The sequence below is a fragment of the Zalophus californianus genome, chromosome 5, assembly GCF_009762305.2.
Source record: "Zalophus californianus isolate mZalCal1 chromosome 5, mZalCal1.pri.v2, whole genome shotgun sequence".
Taxonomy (NCBI): domain Eukaryota; kingdom Metazoa; phylum Chordata; class Mammalia; order Carnivora; family Otariidae; genus Zalophus; species Zalophus californianus.
Genome location: NC_045599.1, coordinates 79,880,013 through 79,892,108, shown reverse-complemented (window position 1 = coordinate 79,892,108; position 12,096 = coordinate 79,880,013). Strand labels below are relative to the sequence as shown.

Here is a 12,096-nt window from a genome sequence, read left to right as displayed (position 1 = left end):
GAGTTTTGTAACTTTATAACTTATTTCAACCTTCAACTTCTTATAGGATATTCATCTAGGAATTCTGGTATTCTTACTGGTAGATCATCTGATCCCTACTCTTTCTAGTGTATTCTGTATGACTTGGTATCTATGTGAGATCCTTTTAATAATTATAATAGTATATCAAAAGATTGTCATTTCAGGTATAAAGAATTAAACCAACGTTTAAATAGCGTTTGTAAGTTATCAGTTTGTAGTCTGTGCGTGTATTGCATGACCTCAATATTTGTATTTGCCTTTAGAACCTGCCACACATTCCTTTGATCTTTGTCAAATCTTTATCATTTGAGAATGGATATGATTTTTGGAAATAGAAGTTATTTATGATGAAAGCTATTACATAAATTGGACAATAAAACTTTTGATTAAAAGTAACTAATACAAAGAGGGTTTATAAAATTTTGTTCACAAGTTGGTTTGAAAGTGGTTTCCAAAGTGGAATTCTAGAAATATGTTGAGCATTGGCGCCATCCATATGTTAATCAGTTCTCATCCCACTCACATTAAAAGCTCCATGGCAGCATGGGCTTTATTTTTGTTCTATTTTCCTGGGACCTTGAGGAATTTCTGGCATCTGTAAGTATTTTTTTAATAAAATTATGTTTTAATAAATACTGTTGAAATAGATCAATGAATGAATTTATTAGAATGATAACTGATGAATCACAGACCTGTACCTCTGAAACAAATAATACATTATATGTTAAAAAAAAAAAGATAGTAGGAAGGGAAAAATGAGGGGGGCGGAATCGGAGGGGGAGATGAACCATGAGAGACTACGGACTCTGAGAAACAAACTGAGGGTTCTAGAGGGGAGGGGGTTGGGGGGGATGGATTAGCCCAGTGATGGGTGTTAAGGAGGGCACGTATTGAATTGAGCACTGGGTGTTATTCGCAAACAATGAATCATGGAACACTACATCAAAAACTAACGATGTAATGTATGGTGACTAACATAACATAATAAAATAAAATTAAAAAAAAGGAATGATAACTTTAAAAGAAAAAATCTTTTACTTACAGAAATTATTGTGTATTCAGATACTTAAAAATATAACAAATTTGATGTAAGAAATTGGTTTTAAGATTTATTTACATAATAAATATTAGTTGAATGTAAACTAGAATTATGTTCTATGTGAATAAGACCCCTTAAAGTAGTCAGTGGATTGTAATAGCAAGTCATATTTGCTTATTATTCTGAACAGAAGGTTTTATTCTATTCTGAGAATAGTCTAAAAGTTTCTCCTTCAAAACACAAAGTAACTATTAACAATTTTAATAAAAACTTCATATTTATAAGACTGCTTTTATTATGTTGAATATATTAACATCTATATATTTTTTTTGTTATTGTGTGCCTGTTTTGTAGGTATATGCTTGTCAGCATTGCCAAGTGGCAAAAAATACAGTTATTCTAGCACCTAAACAGCACCTTCTCAAGGTGGAGAATCCATGGAGTATAGTTACTGTTGATCTGATGGGCCCATTTCATGCAAGCAACAGAAGTAATGTTTATACTATAATCATGACAGATTTGTTCACAAAATGGGTTGTGATTTTGCCTCTCTGTGATGTTTCAGCATCAGAAATTTCTAAAGCTATTATCAATATATTTTTCTTATATGGACCGCCTCAGAAAATAATAATGGACCAAAGAGAAGAGTTCATTCATGAGGTAAGACAAATAATTAGTTGGGTCTAGGAGCATATTTTACTTACCTTCAGTGCCTAGCACACCTCTGCATTATAGGGTTCTTAGTAAGTTTATATAAATTGCTACAGGTGTAGAAGTTTAATATTGTATAGCACAAAGGTAGCTGGACTGGAAACTAAAAGACCAGGATTTTTGTATTAATTGTGCAACTAAGTAATTGTAAGTCTGTCTTCAGGTTTCCTAAAACTAAAATGAGGAAGTTGGACCAAATAATCCTTGTTTACTTCTAGCTTAAAAATTCTGTGATTGGGGGCCGCTGGCTGGTTCAGTGGGTAGAGTATGTGACTCTTGATCTCAGGGTTGTAAGTTCAAGCCCCACGTTGGGTGTAGAGATTACTTAAAAATAAAATCCTAGGGCGCCTGGGTGGCTCAGATGGTTAAGCATCTGCCTTCGGCTCAGGTCGTGATCCCAGGGTCCTGGGATCGAGTCCCGCATCAGGCTCCCTGCTCCTTGGGAGCCTGCTTCTCCCTCTGCCTCTCTCTCTCTCTCTCTCTCTCTCTGTCTCTCATGAATAAATAAATAAAATCTTTAAAAAAAAAATAAATAAAATAAAAAAAAAATAAAATCCTAAAAAAAAAATTCCATGATTGACATATAGAGGGAGAATTGACTAAATGGAGAAATATATCATGTTTATGAATGAAAATATTCAATATTGAAAGGTATTGATTTTTCCCAAATCCAAATTAATTTATGTAATTAATTTCTAATCAGCATTAATAAGGAGGGAGTTTATTTCTTGCCCTCACCTTTTTCCAGATTAAAGTTAACTTGAAAGAATATGCAAGCAAGAATATATACGAAAATTCTAAAAAAGGAATAGTGACTATGACATTTAAGGCATATTTTTAAATTTTCATAATTACACAGTACTGGTGTAAGAAAAAAATCAGACACAGCCAGACATGTTTAATTCTGTTAACAAGGAGTTATAGCAAACACATGTAAAATGTTATCTACCAGGGAAGCTCATTAGAGACAACAGTGCCTAGGATTTTTTTTTTAAGGTTAATCTTTTATTATTATTATTATTATTTGAGAGAGAGAGGGAGAGTGCAGAGGGAAAGTAAGAGGGAGAAGCAGTCTCCTCACTGAGCAGATCGCCCAATGTGGGGCTCGATCCCAGGACCCCAAGATTATTACCTGAGCCGAAGGCAGTTGCTTAACCGACAGCCACTTAGGCGCCCCTCAGTGCCTAGGATTTTTACTACGAGCTGGTCACAAAGGCACCTCTGTGTGGCTTGTACCAGAATCCTAGATTCCTAAAGGAAAAAAGGTGTTCAGCATAAACTACCTTGTTTGTATAGTTTAAGCACTATGAGCCATCTATATCAGGGAATGATGGAAACCCTCCCCAAAACCCCAAGTTCCTAGCACCTGAGTGGTTCAGTTGATTAAGCATTTGACTCTTAATTTCACTCAGGTCATGATCTCAGGGTCCTGGGTTTGAGCCCCGTGTTGGCTCTGTGCTCAGCACGGAGTCTGCTTGCCCCTCTCCCTCTCTGTTCCTCCCTCCAGCTCCCATGCATTCGCACATACGGCACGCTCCCCCCCCATAAGTACATCTGTAAAAAATAAATAACAAACGTGGAAAAGTGTTCAAATTAAATAGGAATGAATATTGCAAATTAAGACCATTTTAACTTACCTGAAAAACAAAAATAGTAATAATACTTTTTCTCTGGAGAATTGACTGAACATTCCAGATATTACATTATAGGGTGGTGGAATTTCTCTCATCTAGAATTACTGAGGCACGTAGTCAAGAATAGTTGCCTTGAAGAGATACCCTGACCCATAGTCAAGTTCATAGGAGCAAGCAGTAAAGTTTTTGCATTAAAGCTGAGACTTGAATGTGTTTTGTAACTATCACATAATCTTGCCTGCCTTGACTGACACAGCAGTGGTCAAAATGAGGTGTATGAAAAAATCCAGTTTTGGGGATAACAGTGTTAGAACTTCTGCTTATATTTCTTTTTTATCTAATAAATAAGAAAGAAAGGATGTTTTGCTAATAATGTGTAGAGATGATTAATAGCATCCCGGATCGACAAGGCAGATGATTGTACATTACACATGTTATATGAAGGTATCGTGAAAAAAGAGTAAGAATCCACAACATAAAAGAGGTTTATAGTAGTTCCCTTGCTCATTCTTGGTTTTCAGTAGTAATTGCATTTCTGAATATCATCTGGTTTTGACCAAACTACTCCTCATGGAATAGTCAGGTGGCTTAAGTTTCTTACAGTGAGAACAAGATAATACTAATAATGCAATTACCTATCAGCCACAAGAAAATGATAGAACTGACACTTCTACTTAACTTCTGGTACTAGTTCTTTTATAGAGACTTTAATGAGATGAAAACAAATATGAACTCATTAGATCTGATAGGAAATTGGTCACCAAAATTCAAAATAAACAGAAACTGATTTGAAATATTGATTTGCATCCACCATATCTAATGAAAAGCCTCACCCTAAGTGCATAAAGTGCTTAGAGATAAAAATAATGACAGTATGAAGCTATTATGAATCACCAGTTTTTCCGGTTATGTTTAAAGTCATGTGATAATCCAGGACTTTGGAAATTTTACCAAAGGTAACAGTAAATATTTATAAGCCTCTTTTGCGAAGTTTAATAGCAAAAAACCTAAAAATCACAAATGATTGAGAAAATTTGTTCTTTTTGCTGTGATGTAAATGGCTTAAATACTAGCATAATGGTGACAAAATGATATGTTTTCTTTTGTCAGCAAAAACATACCAAACACTGCTGAAGTGTTGAAATATGATTAGAATATTACAATGTGGATGCATACAGTGTGTGTATTACAAACACAGTTGGATGAAAATACAGGTGTTTCAGTAAAGTGCACAGACTTTTTGTAAAACTCTAAAGGAAAGAAAATAAATGTTTCCAAAGGAAAATCTACTTCGATTTTAAAAATAGGTCTTATGGAAAACCAAAATTGTAACAACTAATAGAATGTCTGGTTTGATGGGAGAAAAAAAGGCTCTGGGGTTAGGATATCAGGCTGGCATCCCACAAATGAATTCACTGGATCATTCCTAGGCAACAACCTCTTGAAACAAAGAAACTGTTTGACCCTTTTCCAGAGTTCAGTCGTTTAAAAGCATTGATTAAGACCTCAGATTGAGGCTGACTCAAATGATACTAATTCTCTCTCTCTCTCTCTCTTTTTTTTTTAGATTTTATTTTTAAGTTATCTCTATACCCAATGTGGGGCTTGAACTTTACAACCTGAAGATCAAGAGTCGCATGCTCTACCCACTGAGCCAGCCAGGTGCCCCTCTAGGATTTCTTTTTTTCCCTTCTTTTTTTTTTTTTTTTTTAAAGATATCTCTTTTAACTACTTTTGAGTTAAAAGATTAAAAGAAGGGGCACCTCGGTGGTGCAGTTAAACATCCCACTCTTGGTTTCAGCTCAGGTCCTGATCTCATGGTCATGGGACATGTCAGGCTCTGCTCAGCACTGAGTCTGCTTGGGATTCTCTCCCTCTTCCTCTGCTCCCTTCCCCTCCCCAACTCGTGCTCTCTCTCAAATAAATAAATAAATCTTTTTTTTTTAAGTTTCAAAGGTGGCAGCCTAAATTAGTACATATATCAGCTAGGAACTGTATTAGCTGCAAGTAGGAGAACTCTTCTCGTGCCCAATATATAAACTCCAAAAGGTGAAAGAAGGTCAGGCTGTCCAAGGTTGGAAGAGTAACCTGAATGTCTTTGGGAACCCATGCTTCTAGTTTTCTCTTCCACCATCTTTGAGATGTGACTCTCAGTCTTAGGTTCACAATATGGCTGCCAGAGCCCATGCCACAAAAATCTATATTTCAGACAGAAAGAATGGGGAGGACAATAGATAAAAATACCTAGTAGCAGCTGAGTCTACCCAACAACTTTTAAAAGCCCAATAACTTCCACTTATATCTTTTTGACCAAAACTATATCACATGACTACTCCTTTCTTACAAGGAAGCTTGGGAAATGTGGTTTTGGTTTTGGTGGGTTTTTTATTAGCTTTACCTTTTTAGTTACTGTGATACTACTTGTCTTCTTACAATTAGGCAATAAGAATACAATCTTTTAAAAGACAAATTTATTAACCAAAAGTTTACCCAGTTAAAAATAATAATAAAAAATAATCTGAGGCATAAGGTAGGAAAAATAAGTTATTTTACATTTTATAGGCTTACTGTTTGAAGTTTTCTAAACTCATTTTGACTTTTTTTAGGCCCTGCAGATAGTAAATATAACCACAACAATAATAGTAACGTTATAAGTTATAAAGTGCTTAATACTTGCCAATAACTGTTTTAGGTACTTTACAAACATCTACTCATATAATTCTGAAAAGGGTCCTGGGTAGGATCTTCCTCATTTTACAGATAGGAAACTGAGTACACAGAAGTTTAGTTACCTGCCAAAGTCACGTAACTATTAACTGGATTATGTGACCTAGTGTTTATTTGAGAAATTGCTGAATTAAAATGTTATATGAACTCAGAGTTAGTGTTAAATTCTGTTCTTCCATTTCCTTCTGTATATCTATGTTTGGCAAGGCACTTAGCCTCCCAAAGCCTCATATCTTTAAAATGGGGTTAATGAGAATTCATGATTGTTGTAAGGTATAACGACAGTAATGTAAAGCATCTAGTGTATTGACCAGTAGATAGTAAGGACTCAATAAATGGTAATTGCTATTTTAAATATGATATGTATGTTTTTATATAGAATGGGTATGGTTCAATGAAAAAGGCAAGATTCAGATTCTTTTGAAACCTTTCAGTCAAGCTCAAATCCTGATCTCATGGTCATAAAATACGAATTTTAAAGTCAACTTTTATATATTTTTCAGATCAATGTTGAACTGTGTGGATTGTTTGGCACAAAGCAAATTGTAATTTCTCATACCTCCCAAACTGTTAATCCAACTGAAAGTACACCTAGCACAATCAAAGCATTTCTTTCTAAACACTGTGCTGACCACCCAAACAACTGGGATGATCACCTATCAGCCATTTCATTTGCCTTCAATGTAACTCACTTGGTATGTGTCTTTATAATTCTGTACTTTTGAGTTATGACTGTTTCTTGGCTACATAAATAATTTATTACAAATCATTTTCCATTTTCCTTAAAATAGGAGCCTTCTAAAAATACACCGTATTTTCAAATGTTTAATCGCAATCCTTATATGCCTGAGACTTCAGATGTTCTTCATGAGGTGGATGGTGATGATACAAGTATGTTTGCCAAAATTTTAGGTGCAATTAAAGAAGCTGATAAAATAATGGAGAATAAGACAACTTCAGCAGGACAGGTGATTCTGTTTAATAGAAAACTCTATAATCTAAAAATCCATGAAGTAATTTTAAAATTTTCAGCATGCACACACACACAGATGCACACACACATATGGTATAATATGATATACTAAGCCAAATTTTTTTCTGTTAAATTCTGCTTTTGTTTTGATTATGCAGTGTGCTTATTAGCTCTAAAATTCTGAGAGACAGTAATGGGAAAACTTTGTTCTTTGCAATCAAGTAGAGCTGAATTCATATTCCTGATTTTGTTGCTTTCCAGTGGTTTGATTTAGGCCAATTACTTAACCTTTCTCCATTTAACTTCTTTGTAAAGTTGGGGTAATGATACTAGTTTTGAAATATTACTTTCAGGATTAAATGGGATTCATTTGTGCTTTGTATTAGTATCTCAATAAGTAACCATCTTGTTATCTGCATTTACTTTCAAGAAACTACAGCTCTTTCATCCCTTTGTTCTTTTATTTTGCTCTTGTAGATGGAGAACAACAATCCTGATGAACTGAATAAAAGCAAAATCATTGTTAAAAAGAAACCAAAGCAATTAAATCCATTTCATTTAAAAGTGGGTCATGAAGTTTTAAGACAAAGGAAAAATTGGTGGAAGGACGGTCGTTTCCAGTCTGAATGGGTTGGACCTTGTGTCATAGACTATATTACAGAAAGTGGATGTGCTATTCTGAGAGACAACACTGGGACTCGACTTAAAAGACCTATCAAAATGTCCCACCTTAAGCCCTATGTAAGAGAGTCCAGTGAACAAGGTAAGCATCTGTCATTTCTTTACATTTTTACTTTGTGTGAATGAGGAGGGAAGTTAAAAATAATATAAGAATCCACCCCCAACCCAGCCAAAACCCCTTCTCTTAGTTAGGTTTTACTAATATTTTATAAAATTATACCACATTTTATAAAAATGAGAAGGGAAAAGTCTTCTCATTTTTATAAAATGTGGTATAATTTTAGATCTCAGGTATTCTGTTTAATTAGAATGACTCTTCTGAAACTGTCAGGCTTGTAAGAGATCTTATTCTGATTTCTAGGGTACTTTTCACACATTGATGCCACAGTTCATGTAGGAGATACTAGACCTGTTTCACAGAAGGAAGAATTATGTCTTCTCAATTTTCACTTTCACAATATTTTGTCACTTTGTGTCTCGGTTTAACTTGAGAAAATATCAACTAAGATAAATGATACCAAAACCAAACATACTATCCAGAATTCTGTTGTGAGATAAATATACTAGGGAACTTTAAAAAAAGTGATTAATTTTTGGTGTTATGCCATAGTCAGGTCATGATAGATGGAGGGGAGGGTGTAGGGTGCGGTGTAACCAGAATGCTATAAGGTGTTATAAGTAGAGGCGATAGCCTGAACAAGGTTATACTTGCCCCCAGATGTGGTTTTGAAATGTCAGAAGGATATTCTGATTTCTTTAACCCTTTCTTTCAGAGATTAAGAGATAAATGACGTTTTGCTGTGGCTTTCAGATTAAATCCCACTTAATGGAGACTGTTTTATTCTGTCCTATTGTAATTGATCCCTAGAGTTTCTCTGGGGTGGTTAACTGAAAGGGAGTGAATTGGTACCTCAGCCAAGTTAATTTTGCTTTTCCTATAAAGAAAAATAAAGCATCAATAATACTTGAATATGAGTAACAATTAGTGAAAGATGAATTTAGTACGTTTTTAAACAACTGAGTTATTTAACAGGCATAAGTGAATATTACAAGAGCAACAGTAATAATATTTACGCTTACCATATTTTTTTAGGATAAAAAAGCCCTTGGGGGCTGCTCAGTAAATAGCTCAACGTTGCTTCTGATCTGGATCAAAACTCTCAAGTTGAAAACTCTTCCTCCCTTTCCTTCTGCTTGTAACAGCCTGATTGCTCTATTAGTAAACTTACCTTGGACTGTTCTAATTCTGAAAGCTCACAGTACCTTAATTCTCTTTGTTGGAAGATCGGCACTTTCATTCCTTATATTTCTTCTCAGTACTGAGCTGACCTTTATGATTTCTGTCTTATGTAAGTTAAGGAGAAGAGAAAAAGATTATACAGGTACATGTTGTCCTTTCTTCTCTAGCAAGATTTTCTCTCTAACCTTAGCATTCAGGACTCACTGCCTTCTAATGTGTTAGCCTTCCTTAATTAATACAAAATTTACATTTAGAATGTTGCTGTATCAGGATTTACTTCAACATTTTGCAATTTGCTCTTGCCAGAGACTTTCACAGAAAGGAGGCCAAACATTTTGGTACTCCTGCATATTTCAGAATCCAACTGAGGAGAACAGTTTCTAAACAGAGGCAGTCTGATTTTTCCCTCATGCTTGAATTCTCTGCACATATTTCTTCCAGTAATATAAAGGAAATTATAATATTAGTACCAGTACATGTAAGAAACTGAGATAGATGGGTAAAGTTGTGTTTTCTTGTTAACCAAAGGAAGTGTGACCTGGCCATCCTGGAATCTTGTTCTTGATTACTATTTGTTCCTTATTTTGTGTTTCTTTTCTTTGGAGAAATTCAAAATAAATGTGATTTCTGCCAGCTTTTTCTTCAGTATCACATATTATCCTGAAAATCTTTGCCTCAGAACTGATTTTAAAGAGTCCTTGAACTAAGTGTAAAGCAAACTAAATGCCTTTGAATGTCTTAAATCCTATTCTTTCATTTGACATAAATTTGGAAGAGGTATAGCCAAAAGAACTATGAATTTGTCTGTCTGTACTTGTCATTGCTACTCTTATACCAGCTGTGAGATCTCGTAGCTGTTTTAAAGACTCACTGTCCAAAGCAGATAAAGTTCTGTTGCCAACCACTTATCCACTCTTATCTAGAGCATAACTTAGAGGGAGCACATTCAGTACTAGGTCTACAGTATTTCTCTCTGCTATTTTAAGCAGGCCTATGTCATTTTGTGTAGTTCAATGCCAGGTACTTTTTTAAGACTAATTATTTTAGTAAGTTTTAGGACATACCATCATATCTCTTTGTAATCATAATGTTCCCCTCTGAAAAGAAAAATATTACTGACTCATTATTCTATCCAATATAGATTTTGAGTAGTTTTATTGTTTTGTTTTGGATAGGAGTTGTGATAGATTTCTGTCTGCTGATTGCCCTTGACAGTTTCTGAGATGGTTTTCCTTATTTTATAAGTTTCCTATTGATACCATAACAAATTATCATAAATTTAATGGTTTAAAACAGGTCTTACCGTTCTATAGCTTAGAATTCCAACATAGATAGGTCTTACTGAGCTAAAATCAGGCATTGGTAGGGCTGTGTTCCTTTCTGGAGGCCCTAAAAAAGAACCTGTTCCCTTGCCTTTTCCAAATTTTAGGGGCGGCCCACACTGCTTGGCTTGTGGTCTCCTGCCTCTGTCTTCAAAGCCAGCAATGACAGCTAGAGTCCTCCTCACATCACAGTCACTGCAGCCTTCTCTCTTCTTCCCCCTTCTACAGTTAAAAGACCCTTGTTGTTGGGCCTACCTGAATAATGCAGGATAATCTCCCTGTTTTAGGGTCAGCTGGTTATCAACCTTATTCCATCACTTCTCTAATTCTCCTTTGTCATGTAAGGTAATGCATTTCCAGGGAGTTTTAGTACCTGGACATCTTTAGGGGCCCATTATTCTCCCTACCACAATTATGGTGTGCATTCATGAAACAAAATAAATCTTAGTTCTTTATTATTAAGCCCATGGTTTTTACTTTATTATTAATATAATTATCCAAAGAGCCTTCCTTTGGACTCTTAGTTGTATAATCTTTAAACTGAGAGTCATTCAGTTCTCTGTTGTTAGTATTGGTTATCTGTTATAGTGACAATTATGTACTATCAAATTACAGTTATTTGTTGCTTTATCATAAGAAAGGATGGGTATACTAGTGTGGCAATACATTCTAATAGTTTTAGGATTATCAGGCTATGTATAGAATTAGTCTGGTCACCTCTTTTCCGAATAAGAAAATTTAGTATTCAAAAACCGTGTACTTTTCTTTATGTTTGATGAAATAAATTAATCCGAATCACTCTGACTTTTCTGAGACTTTAAATTTTAACCTATTTTTCTCCTTAGAGAAATTAAAAAATTTATTTCTTAATTTCATTTTTTTACTCCTTAAAACTACATAAGGAAAAGCAAGTCAAAATGGCTGATAACACCTTACCTTCGTTTGTAAAAACCTAAAGACTTAATTATTCAGCCTGGTCAAAACTGAAATAATGCTTTCATCAAACAAATATCATAATGATAATTAAATTAATAGAATGAAAAAATAAGCTTATTATGTAATATGACTGAGTAGAAAAATGCTTTAATATGGTATGTTTACCTCTCTCTCTGTCTAGGGGGCAAAATTTATCTTGTTCTTTTTCATATCCCTAATTCAGGATTATCTTACATCAGTACTGACCAACAGATAGTAATATAATTTTAAGTTTTCTAGTAGCCATGTTAAAGGACAAAGAAATAGGTGAAAATAATTTTAATAATATATTTGATATAACCTAGTGTATTTGATTATTATTTAATCATATGTGTAGGGTCTCAAAAGTCTCTTTCCTGATAATTTTTGGTAATTTGTTTGGATGTTAAAGAGCATTTCTGTTGGCTCCAGTAGATTTAGACCATAATAGGAGTTGAAACACATTTGACCTTTCTGAATGAATGAGAATTTGGGGGCTTTTTTCCTACACAAACAAGGCTTGAAATCTCCAGAATAATTTTCCATTGCATATAAAGTGATTTGTTTAGAATTTGCCAGGTGTAGTTCTTGTTCTCTACAGTTTTATTACAATAGGTACTTTTTTTTAAATAGGTACGTTAAAATTTATCACTCATTTAAAAGAGAAGTATGTGTATTATATAAAGACATATACACATATATAGATATATGAAACATAGAAGCTCTCCTCTTACAAACAAGTGAGGTTGATAAAGTCCATTTGTTTCAAAGTCTAGTGTAACTAAGAGGTGCTT

The 12,096-nt window shown here is 34.3% G+C and overlaps 1 protein-coding gene across 6 annotated transcripts in view; it reads left to right on the top strand.

The window, feature by feature from the left end:
• The window catches only part of GIN1 (gypsy retrotransposon integrase 1), a 65,904-nt gene that overhangs the window by 12,174 nt on the left and 41,634 nt on the right, over positions 1 to 12,096 (top strand). For all 6 annotated transcript variants that reach the window (XR_003522101.1, XM_027605783.1, XM_027605782.1 and 3 more), the window contains 4 exons: positions 1,415 to 1,720; positions 6,636 to 6,827; positions 6,924 to 7,100; positions 7,583 to 7,868. Coding sequence is in view for 5 of the 6 variants with exons in the window: in XM_027605783.1 (XP_027461584.1) it covers positions 1,415 to 1,720; positions 6,636 to 6,827; positions 6,924 to 7,100; positions 7,583 to 7,868 (961 nt within the window). In the remaining variant the exon portion in view is untranslated. The remainder of the gene's footprint in view (positions 1 to 1,414; positions 1,721 to 6,635; positions 6,828 to 6,923; positions 7,101 to 7,582; positions 7,869 to 12,096) is intronic.